Raw genomic sequence first — 15,748 nt, forward strand, 5'->3', positions numbered from 1 at the left:
CCGCGGCCCGCGCAGCTGCCCCTCCGCCACGCCTGACCCGCCGCGGCCAGCTGCTGTCCAGCACGAGCTCGGTCTGACGGTTGGCGGTGGGGAATCCATAGAGAGAAGGGGCGGGGCAGAGAGACCAGCGCACGAGGAGAGGGGCGGGGCGTGGTAGAGGGGCGGGGCATGAGGAATGCGAGGCCACGCCCCGGGACTCCTCAGCACTCCTAGTCGCCGAGGCAACCAGGCCGGCCCTGCCAGTCACTTTTTGCTTTCCCTACCGCCCGCCTCACTCTCCTGTCATTCTCACAGAGGCCCCCACAAAGATCCTCCCGTATACCAAATGGCACAAATTCTGTTACCTACGTGCCGAGGAAGGGGCAGACCGACACCCTTACTGGTGCAATTCGCTCCCCCCACCCACCCACCCCGCGTCTGTTCAAGTTAACAGAATAACTTGCATTTTGCAGCCCGCCTGCGTTTAGTCTGTGCTCTTATGCTGTGTCTCCTTTCGGAATGTTTTTCTATGTTCAGACGGGTCTTCAGGGTAGCTGACCCTTCCGCCTCCGGAGAGCTTTTTTTCCTCCGGCCGTGCTTCGGTTACTCTGTCGTTAAGTCTAACTTGGAATTTTATCAGCTTGAAATTTCACACTCAGACTCCTGCGAGCTGTTCAAATTAGCATTCCAATGGAAGGGTTCTAGAGAGGCGGGGAGTCTGAGACACAACCTGTAGGGTTAATGGCCCCAAACTGGGAAGACTCACCCTAAAGCTGGGCTCCAGCCCAGATGAAAGCGGGAGGGAAATCTTGTTGCCACTGCCATCAGGCCATCAGAACCCAGTTTCCTCAGCTTTCCCATGTGGACTGAAGACCAGGGGCGCCCCAGACCTCCTGTGCCAGCCTGGGATTGCTGAGACACCCAGCCTCATGCACTGCATTAGCTACTTGGTTCTCAGCTTCTCCCGAAGGATACAGACCTTTTTGTGAAAGGCAAATAAAGCCGCTCTTTAATATATATTCACTAGGTGGGCGCTGTTCCCCCCAAAGAGCACTAACTAATACAATAAGGGTGCAAGGGGAGTTCAAAGGTCAGTGTGAGCTGTCTGCCTAAGAATGGGGCTCTCCCCTGCCTTCTTACATTGGTTCTGGAATCAAACTCAGTCAAGCCTGCCAGGCAAGCCCCTTTACCAGTTCAGCCATCTGGCAGGCCCCGCCTTTTTGTTTGTTTGTTTGTTTTTCGAGACAGGGTTTCTCTGTGTAGCCCTGGCTGTCCTGGATTCGCATTGTAGACCAGGCTGGCCTCGAACTCACAGGGATCCACCTGCCTCTGCCTCCAGAGTGCTGGGATTAAAGGCGTGCGCCACCACTGCCTGGCGCTCTTTTAAAAGTATTTTAAGATTACTGTTCTAAACAACTGTATTGCACTAAAACATATATAAAATTATCATTTTAACCTTTTTAATTTTGGGGGGAGCAAGGAGGGGGGTTGAAACAGGATTCCTCTGTGTAACCTTGACTGTCCTGGACTCACTTTGTAGACCAGGCTGGCCTCAAACTCACAGAGATCCGCCTGCTCTGCCTCCCTGGGTGCTGGGATCAAAGGTGTGTACCACCACACGCAAGCCATTTTAACCTTTTTAAGCTTACGTTTATTTGGTTTGTGGTTTGTGTGGAGGTTGGGGACACCTTGTAGGGTCAGTTCCTGCCTTTCCCCATGTGTGCCCCAGATATTGAAGCCAGTTGTCGCATTGGCTACAAGTACGTTTATCCATGGAGCCATCTCCCCTGTGCCATGGCCCTATTTTAGGTGTTTTAAAGTACAAGTAGCATTAACTTATTCACTTTTTGTTGTTTTTATTTTTAAGCACGTAGGTATATGCAAATATTATCACCATCCATCTCCAAAGCTTTGTTTTTCCCTGGTTGAAACTCAATGATTATTAAACTCCAATTTTTCATGGGTCCCTTCCTCAAACCCCAGAAACTGTCATCCTATTTTCTGTGTCTATGGCCTTGTCTACTTTTGGCACTGCATGTAAGTATAAATGCACAGTGCTTTTTAAAAGGCTTATTTGTATGAATGTTTTTCTTGCATCTATGTATGTTTACTACATGCGTGCCTGGTGCCCTTAGGGGCCTCTGAAAGTGGAGTTACAGGTGGTTGTGAGCCACTGTGTGAGTGCTGGGAACTGAACTCGGGTCATCTGGAAAAGCATTAAGTACCCTTAACCCGTGAGCCATCTCTCCAGCCCTGAGTGTTTGCTTTTATGTGTCTGGCTTACTTACTGTATTTTTAAAAGTTTCATTTCTACAAACATATTTCATTCCTTTTGTTTTATTTTGTTTTACTTTGAGATACACTCTCTTGTAGCCCAGGCTGACCTCACACTCACCACATAGTCAAGGATGACCTTGAACTCCTGATCCTCCTGCCTCCACCTCCCAAATGCTAGGATTATAGGTGTGTACCATCATGCCCAGAGGATTTCACTGTTTTTTTAAGGCTAAATAACATTTCTTCATGTGTATGAGTTGCATTTTTTTTTAAGTTGTTCATTCGTTTGTTCCTGGAATTGTTGAAATCCTTGAATAGTAAGTGTATGTTCTTGTCTACTTCTGTCTTAGGTAGGTTTCCATCACTGTGAAGAGACACCATGTCCACAGCACCTCTTATAAAGGACAACATTGACCTGGGGCTGGCTTACAGTGGCAGAGTTTCAGTCCATTATCATCACAGCAGGAAGCACAGCAGTATCCAGGCAGACATGGTGCTTGGAGAAGGAGCTGAGAGTTCTACATCTTGATCCGAAGGCAGCAGCAGGAGATTGTGTGCCACATTGGGCATAGCTTGAGCATAGAAGACCGGAAAGCCCACTCCCATAGTGACACACCTCCCCCAAGGCCACACCTACTCCAACAAGACTACTAGTGCCACTCCCTATGGCCAAGCATCAAACACATGGGTCTATGCGGGCCACCAAACCACCACAGCCTGTCCATCTTTTGTTGTTTGTTTGTTTGTTTGTTTTTTGAGACAAGAGTATCCCTACATATCCCAGACTGGCCTGGAATGTCATATGCAGCCCATCTGGGCTTGAATCAGCAATGCTCCTGCTCCTGTTCCTGTTCCTGCTGGCTGAGTGCTAGAATGACAGATGTGCACCACAAGACTCAGCTCACTTTAAAGAAGAAGAAGGAGAAGAAGAAGAAGAAGAAGAAGAAGAAGAAGAAGAAGAAGAAGAAGAAGAAGAAGAATAGGAAGAAGAAAAAAGAGGAAGAGGAGGTGGAAGAGGAGGAAGAGGAGAAGAAGAAACTGCTAACATTATTGAGGGCCAAAATTCCTTTGAATAAACTACATCCACTTGCGCTGTGCCAGCCATGGGTTGTGGCAGATGTGTATACACCTATAAAGTTGTCTCAATTACCATAACTGTTGGTCATTTCCAAACGACCTGGACTGACCGTGCTGTGATCATTTTGTGACCAGCATTATTGTAGGTCATGAAGCAGATGCTGTCCATTTCCCAATCTCTGTTCCCCTTCTTCATTCCGGCTGAACCCCAGGTATGTGAAGGTACCCAGCATAACATTCTATAAAGTTCTAGCATGAAGATCCTATTGGTATAAACTGTATCTGTGCCTTCGTGTCTTTTCCAAGTGACTGCTTTCAGATGTGTTAGCCACTTCCAGGCCTTTGGAGGCAAGGCCGTGTTGGCTCTATATGCTGCCATCTTAAGAAGACCCAGGAAGAGGTGACTCTTTTTGTCTATAAAATATTGCCTAGAGAAATGGACAAACTTTAAAATAAGTGGATTTTGTTTGGTTTAGGTTGTCTAGAAACATCCTAAGACTAAGTATTGGATGTTGCCTATGATGACTGTAGTAATTAGTGAACCAGAAACGCCACTAGATGTCACCCTGGCTTCATCTTCAGAGACATTCATAAGCATTTAACAACGAAAACAAAGCCCAATACTTTGAAAATTAATTAAAAGCACTGACTGTCTTAAATTCCAGCACTTGGGAGGCAGAAGCAACTAGAGCTCTGTGAGTTTGAGGCTAGCCTGGTCTACATCTCGTTCTCCTGGCTAGGCAAAGATACACAGTGAGACCTTGTCTCAACAAAAAAGAATGAAACACATTATTAGAAATGTGAGCAAAAATAACATGGGGCTGTAGCTTCATTGCAGAGCTTTGTCAACCATGTGCAAGGCCTTTTGTGGATCCTTGACACACATACACCCATTCCTAAAAAAAAAAAAAAAAAAAGGAAAGAAAATGATAATGAAAATATAGAGAAATGCCAGGCTTAGTGGCTCACGCCTTTAATCCCAGCACTTAGGAGGCAGAGGCAGGCGGATTGATGTGAATTTAGGCCAGCCTGGTCTACAAAGCAAGTCTAGGACAGCCAAGGCTACACAGAGAAACCCTTTCTCGTGTGTGTGTGTGTGTGTGTGTGTGTGTGTGTGTGTGTTTGTATCTACAGGATACACACAGCATGGGTGCACATGTGGAGCTCAGAGGGCAACCGTAAGCATCACTACGTGCCTACTACCTTGTTTGACACTTGGTCTCTGGTCTCAACTTCTTGCAACTGGCTATTTGACCTGTGAGCTTCTTAGCTGACTCACCAGCTTATGGGGTCTTCGTCACCACCTTTACTATTCCTGTAGGACAACAGGGCTTATAGACACATGCACCACTAGGGCTGGCCTTGACAAGGGTTCTGGGCATCTGAATTCATTTGCACAGCAGTGCTTAACCTACTGAGCCCACCCTACTAATTTTGACTTTTTATTTTTTATTTTTTTTCATTTTTAAATTTAAATAATTTATTCAGATTGCATCTCGATAATTTTTATTTTTGAGACATAGTATTACTAAGGTTGAACTCTCAATCCTCTAGCTTTATTCTCCAGAGTAGGTGGGACTACAGGCATTCACCAGCATGCCCACGTTTTCTTCTATTCTTTATTTATAAATTGAGACACAAAAGAAAATATCAATAAAATTAACCTCAGTTACACTTAAGGATCAGTAAATTTTTTTGCCACATTTATTTTGCACACCTATGTTTCCATTAGAATACTACCATCACACTAAAATGTTTGTTGTTGTTGTTGTTGTTTTTGGTTTTTTTTTCCCCTGGTGCTGTGCCTTTCAGGCGGAGTTGACAATACAGGCTCTGTGCTGTGCATTAAATGTCAGTCTTTTGAGGAGGGGGGCGGGTAGTAGGGTCTCATGTGCGCACACTGGCCTGCACCTTATGTAACTATGGATGACGTTGACGTTCGGATGCTGGTGGTATGGTTGGAACTACGGCTTCCTGTATGCCAAGCAAGCACTCTACCAATTGAGCTACACTACACCCCACCCTCACCCTTCCCCCCGGGGCCTTAGCATCAAAGTCGTTTTAGGTTATGTATTTACTTGTTGTGTGTATACACATGTATATGTGTATGTATGATATGGGTGAATGCATGTATGAATTTGGGCACACTTGCGCCATAGTGTGTGTGTGGAGTCAGAAGATAACTTTGGGCACTCAGTTCTAGCTTTCCACCTTCTTGAGGTGGGGTCTTTTGCTGTGTCTGGGGCTGTGCTATGTACTCCAGGCTATCTGGACCTTAAACGCCCAGGCCGTTCTCCTGCCTGGGCCTCCTGCTTTGCTGTAGGCATGTTGGGGTTACAGACGGGCACCTGTCTTTTTTTGTGGGCTCTGGGAACTGAACCCTGGTAGTTAGGCTTGCACAGTTTGTGTGCTTTTTATTTACCACCGAAATCAAAATTTTTTCACACCCCTATAGTTTTTAACTTCAGTTCCTAAAAAATAAAATCCATCTTATCACAAATTCAAATAGAAAAACTTTTGGGTAAGCATATTCCTTGAAAAGAATTCTAATTTGTTCACATGATTTCAGAGCGGAGGAGTCTAGGCAACACAAACCGCTATCATCACACAGCTCAAACTCTGACTGGAAAGTAATGTTAAATGTTACATAGGGTTATTACAAACCTCGAAGTCGGAGTAACAATCAGCCACGAGTGCCTAATATTCACAGTGGATAACTGGGGTAGACCACAATTAAAGTCAGAAAAAGCCTTCCTCGGTTTGCATAGCGGGGCCATTGGACTGGAGAGGCCAAGCCCATGTGGCATGTGGTATTTTCTTTTAAAGAAATCAATAAAGCCCTTAACACTTGAATGTTCACCCAAACCGCTTAGGCACAGCTTCTCAGACTTAGCTGAAGTGCTGGGAGGGATTTTCAAAATACCAACGCCTGCCCGAAGTTCTGCTTTAATTAGTAGGAGGCGGGGCTCTTCTGGTAACTATTTCTGGCCACCTGCACCGTATTTTCAGATACCTCGGTGTTACCGACTCTAGACCGGCTCTGATTGCCAGGTCTTTGTGGCTGAATTCTTCTGAGAGCGCTCCGTGTTGCCGCAAGTTCACTCTGCTGCTGGCCTCGGCCGCCCTCACTCTCACTCCGGGCAGCTGCAGAGGGACCCACCATCGCTGAAAATGCCCAAGAAAAGAAATGCATTGCCTCGCTGAGATTTGGGGGTGCCCTTCCCCCATACACTAAGAATTTACGCCCTCCAACCCCGGTCTTTCCTCTTGCAAACCTCCCCTAAGCCCAGAAGCAAACGATGAACTTAAAACTTGACAAACATGAGTCCAAAGTTTCCGCACAGCCTCTCGGACCACCGGGAACAGGATCGAAATTCCGAAGGCAACAAGAGCAACGCTAGCGCCGGCTTTCTTTGAAGGCTGTTTCTGCGGAGGGCGGAGGCTATTGTCATGGTAAATTTCACTCGCTGAGGGAGAAAGGGTTGGTGATCAATCAAAAAGGAGGTATCCCTTTGCAGTTCCGCCGCTTTCTTCCTAGGCGAGATTGAAAGGCTTTTTACTTTTCTAAGTTTGAAAAAAAAAAAAAGACAAGGCTCTGGCGCGTGTGTGAACCAAAGTAGTCTCTGATGACCCTGGAGGACATCCGAGCGAACGCTGTGAGCAGACCCCACTGAGGACTTCCGCGACAGCACCTAATTCCCGTGGGTCTACCGGGAGAAGAGCGGACAGCCGGATCCTCGGTTCGCATCCTTGGGGTGCCGCGAGCCACGCCGCCCCGGCTGAATGCGTTTCTCTTCGCCCGCGGGTAGTTTGCTGGATGGTTTAGCTCTGTTCGCCTCCATTAAACGGAAGCCGACTTGACCATGTGTCGGGCGTGATGAGGACCCCCGAGAACTTGGAGGAGCCTAGCGCCCCGCCAAACTCCAGCAGGACCCCCAAGGAGAGGTTCGTTTATCTGGAAGCGCTCCTGGAGGGAGGGGCTCCCTGGGGCTTCACCCTGAAAGGTGGCCTGGAGCATGGAGAACCGCTAATCATTTCCAAGGTAAGTTGCTGCTCTCAGTGTCGTCTGTCTTCAAACAACTTGTGTTTTGTTTGCAACTTTTAAAACTGTGTCAGAATTGTCAAAAACCGGTGTTGGGCGGGGGGGGGGGGCGACGGGGGAGCTTCCTGGGCATTGTCTGAATTCCACTCACCACTTCCTGACTGTCTGGAAATCTTTTTGGATAGTTTGGGATTTGGAAGAGAAGTGTGTCTAGTTCATTTATTCTGTGAAATCCCCAGGGGAAAAAAAATGCTCATTTGATAGCTAATCTCCTTTTTGTGTATGAAATGCAAGATCAGTCCCTATACGAGCCTTCCGTTATAAATCAGATTAAAAATCAGCAGCATCAAAAGGTTGTGGCATAGTACATGGCCAGAAAAAAAAAAAAATCTCATCCTTTAACCGAGAATACCCAGCTTTAAAAGTATTTTAATTTTAGATCATTAACCCACGTGTTGTGGTGCATGCCACTAAACCCAGCAGGGGGACACAGAAGCAAGGTTTTCAGCCCAGAGCAAGTTAGCAAGACTCTGTCTCAAAAACCAAGCAAACACACAAATGATTTTTAGAGAACTGGTTGCTTTATACACAGAAGGAATTGTGAGTGCCTTTTAGTATGGACAAAACCCCCCTTCTGCCCCTCTGATTTTGAAACCAAGTGACCCTGCTGTGGGGCTCAATCTTCATTGATCTTATTGGGTTTTTAGGAGTTAGTTTTCTTACTTTTTTTCTGAAATTTCAGACTTTCATATTACTTCTTATAATATTTCTTTGGAAATTCCAGATTAGTAACAGTTGAGGGCAATAGGATATTTAAGGGCTTCCAGGCAATTACATCCCCAAGGAAACATTTGTAATTGAGGGAGGAATTCTTTTGAGTTTGAGGGTGGAAGGAGAAATGCTGTGTGTTGAATTTGAACTCTGTTATCTGGTAAGGTTGCTTTTCACACCCCCTCGGCCCCCCAGCGTGTGGTTTGAGGAACACCGGAGTAATCTTTTGTTTTTGTTTTGTTTTGTGTTTTTGTTTGTTTGGTTGGTTTTTCGAGACAGGGTTTCTCTGTGTAGCCTTGACTGTCCTGGACTCATTTTTGTAGACCAGGCTGGCCTTGAACTCACAGTGATCTGCCTGCCTCTGCCTCCCAAGTGCTGGGATTAAAGGCGTGCGCCACCACTGCCCGGCTAAGTAATCTTTTTTTTTTTTTTTTTTTTGGCTTTTCGAGACAGGGTCTCTCTGTGTAGCCTTGGCTGTCCTGGACTCCCTTTGTAGACCAGGCTGGCCTCGAACTCACAGTGATCCGCCTGCCTCTGCCTCTTGAGTGCTAGGATTAAAGGCGTGCGCCACCACGCCCAGCTCGGCTGAGAAATCTTAATGTGGATAAACCAGGAGGAGTTGGAGTGACAGCAGTTTTGTCCCCCACCCCAACCCCGGACATCCTGCAGGCTGTGTGCTTTCCTAAGGAAAACAGAAGATACGTGTATTGGTATCTGTTAGGAAAGATTTCACTTATTGAAAAACTTTAGCCTCATTCCCACAGCCCTCAGTAAACTTGTTTTTCTCAAGCTTGTTTTTCTCAAGCTTTTGACTACATCCCCTTGATGGAGAGGCCCAGTGGCACTCAGAGGAAGGGTAGCAGGCTACCAAGAAGAGACTTTATACCCTGTGATCATATACAGGGGGAGGAGGTACCCCTCAGTCACAGTCATAGGAGAGGGGAATAGGGTGAAAGTGGGAGGGAGGGAGGAATGGGAGGATAGAAGGGATGGGATAACAATTGAGATGTAATATGAATGAATAAATAAATAAATTAATTTTAAAAAAACAAAAGAAATATAGATAGTGGTCAGCTGTTGGGCAGGGCAACAGCTTAATCGAGTCAAGAATTGCACTTAGATCTTTCACTTGCTGTTCTTCCATCTGGTCCTCTGTCCTCATGGTGCCAGGGTGTGTGCTGGGCTTCCAGTATTGCATCCTCATTCCAGGCAGGTTGGAAGGGTTCTGCTTTCTCATCAGACTTCTGCTTCTTTCTCACTGGCCAGCACTGCACACCACATAGCTTTCCTGTAGGTAGCAAAGGGAAATTAATGGCCGTGACTGGTTTAGACTGGCTAGGGTTTCTCTCATGAATCCAGAGTAGGGTCCCACCCTTCTAGAAGTCAAGGATACTTTGCTACTATTTGGGGTGGAGGGAGCGGAAATTGTGGTTCTTTCTATGATTGAAACACTTAACTGTTGGGTAAACAACTAAGAATGCTTGTAGCAAATGTATTTGAAAGAGTGATTGCATTTGAAAACTGATTGCACAGCCTTCCCCCTCTTTTAATAATAAAATCTGTGCATGTATTCATGAGAATGCTGGTGGCTCCTGGAGTGTCTAATCCTGCTTCTCCTGAGTCCTTGGAACCTGCTGGTGTCTGCGGGATGTGAGCATAATACTCTACATCAGTGAACTCTGCAGCGATTAAATGTGACCGCGAATGCAGTGGAATGTCTGCTACAGAGAAAGACTTTTAAAATCTTGATAAAGATTATGGCTGCTGCTCTTCATTATCCTAGGAGACTCTCGTGTTTGATATTTTAATCCTTTTTCTTGGCGATGTCAGGGAAGGACTTTTTTTTTTTTTTTTTTTTTTTTTCTGTGCAGCTTCAGAAATACAGTCCACCTAGTGAAAGGAGGCAGCATGGCTAGGGGAGACTCCCTCTCTGGTGGCACTGATGGGCAGCACAGCCTTGTTCCCATCTCAACAGACCAGGAAGACAGACAACCAGGAGCTGGTTTCAGTGTCAAGGCCTCTTCTAGCTAAGCCACAGTCCTGAAGGTTCTATAACATCTCAAAACAGCCAAGAACCAAGTATTCAAGCACAGCACCGCGTGGGGACAGTTCACATTCCAGCGGGAATAGGAATAGGAGGGAGCTTGTCTGCATCTGTTTGAACAATGGCAACATTTACGTTTCTCCCACATGGTAGGCTGAACGTGAGCTGAACTGGAAAGTGGCTCTTATATATTGCCAGATATGAGTTCCCTCCACTTTCCTTCCTCCATCCCAGAGTAATGTCCTATTGGCATGATCACAGTGACTTGTTACCATATCTGTTTTCCGTTTTCCAGCCATTAAGAATCAGGCAGGAATGCCGGGCGTGGTGGCGCACGTCTTTAATCCCAGCACTCAGGAGGCAGAGGCAGGAGGATCGCTGTGAGTTCAAGGCCAACCTGGTCTACAAAGCGAGTCCAGGACAGCCATGGCCACACAGAGAGACCCTGTCTCAAAAAACAAAAACAAAACAACAACAACAACAACAAAGAATCAGGCAGGAGGAGCTAAGTAAGAGAAGACTCAGTGGTTAGAAGCACTGACTCGGCTTTTCCAGAGGTTCTTGAGTTCAATTCCCAGCAACCATGTGGTGGCTCACAACCGTCTATACTGGGATCCGATGTCGTCTTCTAGCACCCAGGTGTACATGCAGATAGAACACTCATATATGTAAAATAAGTAAATAAGTTTAAAAAAAAAAAAAAAGAATCAGACAGGAGGAACTGGAGAGATGGCTCATCGGTTAAGGGCACTGACTGCTTTTCCAGACAGGCCGGGTTCAAATCCCAGCACCCACATGGCAGCTCATAACTATCTGTAACTCCAAGATTTAACACCCTCACATAGACATACATGCAGGCAAAATACCAATGCACATAAAAATAAAGGTAAAAATACATTAAAAAAGAAAGAAAAGAAAGAATGAATCAGGCAGGAGGGAAGGAGAATTTACAGAAGTATAATCTAGGTCAGTCTGCTTTGTCCACTGTGATAGCCAACAGCAGTCCCATTTCTATTTCAATGAAAGGCAACAAAAATGAAATCAGACTTAAAACTCTGACCCTCATTTCCACTAATGACATTTGAAGTGTCACCTCGCACCAAGGCTTTTGAACATCTTGTGTGGCAAGCAAAGCCCTGCTCATCCGCCTCCCTCAGATTTCCCTGATGTCCCTCAGCTGAGTGACTTGGTCTCGCTTCTATATACCATGTATTCATATCACTGAATCGTGATGACTTTTTTTTTTTTCTGAGACAGGTATAACAGCCCTGACTGTCCTAGACTTGCTTTGTAGACCAAGCTGGCCTTGAATTCGCAAAGATCTGCCTACCTCTGCCTCCCACTTGCTGGTATCACAGGTGCACACCACTGCGCCCAGTGAATCATGATGTTTTATTCATGCTCATTAACTTGTCCAGGACAGGGAGCATCTTTCGTTTTGCCATGTCTAACCCAGAGCCTGTAATAGAGGGGGGTCTAACCTTTCTAGAAGTCAAGGTTCTTTGCCTCTGTTTGAAAATAAATGTTGAGTAAACGAAATGGCATGGCTATATGTGACTCTTAAATGATCCCTGACACAGTGAGCATTTAATAGCTTTGATCAAGTCAACTAGCAAAAGGCAAAGTTGGGCAGTGGGGCGTTTAAGCTGGGAAGCAGGGTTCCCATGAGATGGAGAAAGCTAGACAGATTCCCAGAGTTTAGGTATGTATCGTTTCTTTTTTGTTTTTGTTTTTGGGTTTTTTTTTTTTTTTTTTTTTTTTTTTTTGAGTTTTTTGAGACAGGGTCTCTCTGTGTTAGCCTTGGCTGTCCTGGACTCGCTTTGTAGACCAGGCTGGCCTCGAACTTACAGTGATCTGCCTACCTTTGCCTCCTGAGTGCTGGGATTAAAGGCATGGGCCACCACGCCCAGCTAGTATCCGTTTCTTATTGCTGGTATAACAAGTTGCTCCACCTTAGGTGGCTTAACACAATGCAAGCTTGCCAACCTATCCTTCCGTAGGCAGGAAGTTTCACTGGGCTAACATCAAAGTGTCTGTAGGGCCAGACTCCCTCTGGGGCTCCAGCAGAGAATCTCTTTCCTCTATCTTTCAGTTCTGGAGGCTGGAAGTTCTAGAGGTTCACATTCCCTGAACCCAGATGCCCTTTTTTCTTCAAAGCCAACTATAGCAGCCTAAGTCTCATTTATCAGCCCAGCCTCCAATTCTGCCTCCCCTCTGCTTTGCTACTTAACTTGGCTTATAGTTCTGGGAATTGAGCTTAGCATCATGCATGCCAGGTTAGTGCTTCTAGCCCCAACCCTGTTGTCAATTTCTAAAGACACTTATGATTGCATTGAACCTACTAAGGTAGTGTGTAGGCTTTGAACTTTTAAAAATCTTCTTTATTTGGAGTTCTTTAGTGTTTATACGTCCCTTCCAACCTACCTATCATAGACAGGAGGGAAAAGAGGTTAATGGGAACAGGAGAAGTAGACCTTCTTAGAATCAGTTCCTGAGAGCAATTCCACTCTTGGTAGTTGGCAGGATTCCAGCAGGTTCATTAAACAGCCAACCAGCAACTCAGCAAAGGTGACTGCAACCGCAGTAGCTGGAACCCAGAGCAGCAGTCAGAACCCAGAACCTCGAAGCGTTCTCTGGAGCGGTTCTCTCTAGGAGCATCTTAAAGCAAAGCGATGAACAGCTAAACAATAGGAAATGATGCCAAGACCAAAAAGCCCAGCTTCCTGTTTTAGCCATATATATATACACACATACATACATGTTTTTCGGACCATAAGATGCACTTTCCTCCCAAAAGTGGAGGGGAGGGGGGAATTATGGTCCCCTTATGGTTCGATTGCTGTTTTTACTGTTTTTCTTGTTTTACTGCTCTAAAAACTGGGTGTGTCTTATAGTCTGAAAAATACGGTATCGCTTCTCAGAGTCTGTACTAGCATGTTTTTCAGCTGGCAAAGACCAAGCAGAAAGTGGTTCCAAGTCTGTTTCCAGTGGACAAACACCACATACCCTCACATAAGCCTGTTTCACATACCACACTTGGGATCAAAACAAAAATATGTTTACATCCACTACAGTAATGTGCTTGGTACTTTAAATTTTATTTATTTAGGTATATAAGCACTGTATTGCATGTATGCCTGTATGACAGAAGGGAGCATCAGACAAAAGAGGGCATCAGATTCTCTTATAGATGGTTGTGAGCCACCATGTGGTTGCTGGGAATTGAACTCAGGACCTCTGGATGAGCAGCCAGTGCTCTTAACCACTGAGCCATCTCTACAGCCTGTAATGCTTGTTTTAAAACTAGGCAATTAAGGAGGACCTCCTCCCCTTGTATTTGCTCATAGGGTATCAAGTCTCAGGCACAGTCATAGGGGAGGGGAGTAAGGGGAAAATGAGAAGGAGGGAAGAATGGGAGGATACAAGGGATAGGATAAAAATTGAGATGTAATATGAATAAATTAATAAAATATATATTTTTTAAAACTAGCTGATTAATAACTTTAATTCCATTTGGTTCTTCCTTTGCCATATAGCCTAACAGAATCATAAGATCCAGGGGTTACAAAGCCTTGTAAACATTAATGAAAGTTTATAGGATGAAGGCAGAACCAGGGAAGAGTCTAGGGCAGTGGCTTTCAACTTTCCTAATGCTGTGACCCTTTAATACAGTTCCTCATGTTGTGGTGACTCCCCAACCATAAAGTTATTCTATTACTACTCCGTAGCTGTAATTTGGCTACTGTTGTGAATTGTAAAGCAAATATCTGATATGCAGGACATCTGACGTGTGACCCCTGAGAAAGGATCATCTGACCCCCTATCGCAGGGTCACAACCCACAGGTTGAGAACCACTGGTCTAGAGTGAACCGTAGCAGCTGAGATTGACTTTCAGGTCCTCTTGCTGAGCCAATGAGAGAAGTGCACAAGGGCCTCATGCACTACTGGGCAGATCCCCTATTCTCCAAAGGTAGGGTGGTTCCCTATTGCAGGGGAAGGGAAGACGCAGTGAATCCTGAGTCTTAGGAAATGCACGTACGCATTATGCACACAGTTATAAGCATCCAGGTTGTAGATGGCCGTATAATGCATGAAGTATCAATTTTCTTTTGGTACAAAACCAGACAGGCAAATGAACGCGGGGGGGAGGGGAGCTACAAAGGGGTGGCAATAAAAAGATTATTTTCTAATTGCTTTCTTTACGATTTAATGTCCTTGAAAAGGAAAGGTGGGGTCGAGAAATGAACTTCTGTAATCTGTGAGCTTCAAATAGAAAGAGTACCTTTAAAAAAAAAATGGTGGTTGTAAGTGGATGCTCAGACAATTCAACAGTTCAGGAAGTTGGCAGCCTGATTTGATTATGAGTCATTTGCTCAGCGCAGGAGCTGGGAAAAGCAGTTCCACCCAGCTGCAGACAGAGGTGCACCTGCTGTAGGGGTGCACCTACTCCCAGGGCTCGTAGCTAACTAGTGAACACAATTACAGCAAGCAGGCACTGCCGGTGATGCCAAGAGGTTACCGTGCTCAAGGATCGATTCCAAGACATCTACACATGTCCTATAACTCCACGAGGAAAGGCATCCTAGTATGCCCAGTGATGTCCATGCAGAATGGGGACACTGTCATAATATAGAAATGAAGGTGGCAACTCAACATATATGGTATAAAGGAAGGATGTTTATTTGAGGGGAGGAATTAGAGCCGGGGGAGAATTGCACTTGTGGACAAGCAGGCAGACAGACTGGGATAGAATCATGAGGGCAGAGAAGGGGAAAGAGAGAGAGAGAGAGAGAGAGAGAGAGAGAGAGAGAGAGAGAGAGAGAGAGAGAGAGAGAGCACTTTTTAATCTGGTTGGCGGCACACCTGGCAGCGGTGGCAGGTGATACATCAGCGGTTGCTAGGTTCCTGAAAGACGAGCTAGTGGAATCGCCTGTGAACTAACAGTCTAAGTAACTCTTGGAAGCTTCCACAGCTGGTGTTGTCAAAAGAAGCAGCTCTCGCCTTAAAGGGGCCAGGGAAGCATACATTTGGATCTCCCTATATATAATGTCCCAATGAGGAAGCATGGTCTCGGCAACCTCACTGCCATGTTGAGGGAATGTAGAAATGACAGACACACGTGCAGAAAAGCTGGGGTTGGGTGGGCTATGCTCTCTGTGAGGGAGCCTCTGCATGTTTATAATGTACAGCATGGCAGGGAGGGGTCAGCTAGTCTGGTTAGCAGCTCTCTGTAGGGGGAGCAGTCTCAGGCTGCAGTCACTCAAGAGGACCCCTGGGGTTGCTGGCTTTTACACACATTGTCAACCTTTGCACTCAGACCAGGGTGAGATGTTACTATCCCTCTGAGCCTCACCCCCATTGGAAAGACTTATCATTACTATAGTTTTGCTACTGTTATGAGTTGTAAATATATACTATAATATGCAAAATATCTGAGAGGTAACCCCTGTGTTCAATTTGAAATGAATTTTAAGCATTTCCTTCTAACTCTGGGCTGGTTAAATTAGCTCACTGAAGCCATCTTTTTTTTTTTTTTTTTTTTTTTTTTTTTTTTTTT

The 15,748-nt window shown here is 45.5% G+C and overlaps 1 protein-coding gene across 1 annotated transcript in view; it reads left to right on the forward strand.

The window, feature by feature from the left end:
- The first annotated feature begins 7,180 nt into the window (after nt 1–7,180).
- LOC127210525 (protein Shroom3-like) overlaps nt 7,181–15,748 on the forward strand; it is a 103,814-nt gene continuing 95,246 nt past the window's right edge. The window contains exon 1 of the mRNA XM_051170177.1: nt 7,181–7,375. Within this exon, the coding sequence (XP_051026134.1) occupies nt 7,211–7,375 (165 nt within the window). The 5' untranslated portion in view covers nt 7,181–7,210. The remainder of the gene's footprint in view (nt 7,376–15,748) is intronic.

This window comes from Acomys russatus, chromosome 28, assembly GCF_903995435.1.
Source record: "Acomys russatus chromosome 28, mAcoRus1.1, whole genome shotgun sequence".
Lineage (NCBI taxonomy): Eukaryota > Metazoa > Chordata > Mammalia > Rodentia > Muridae > Acomys > Acomys russatus.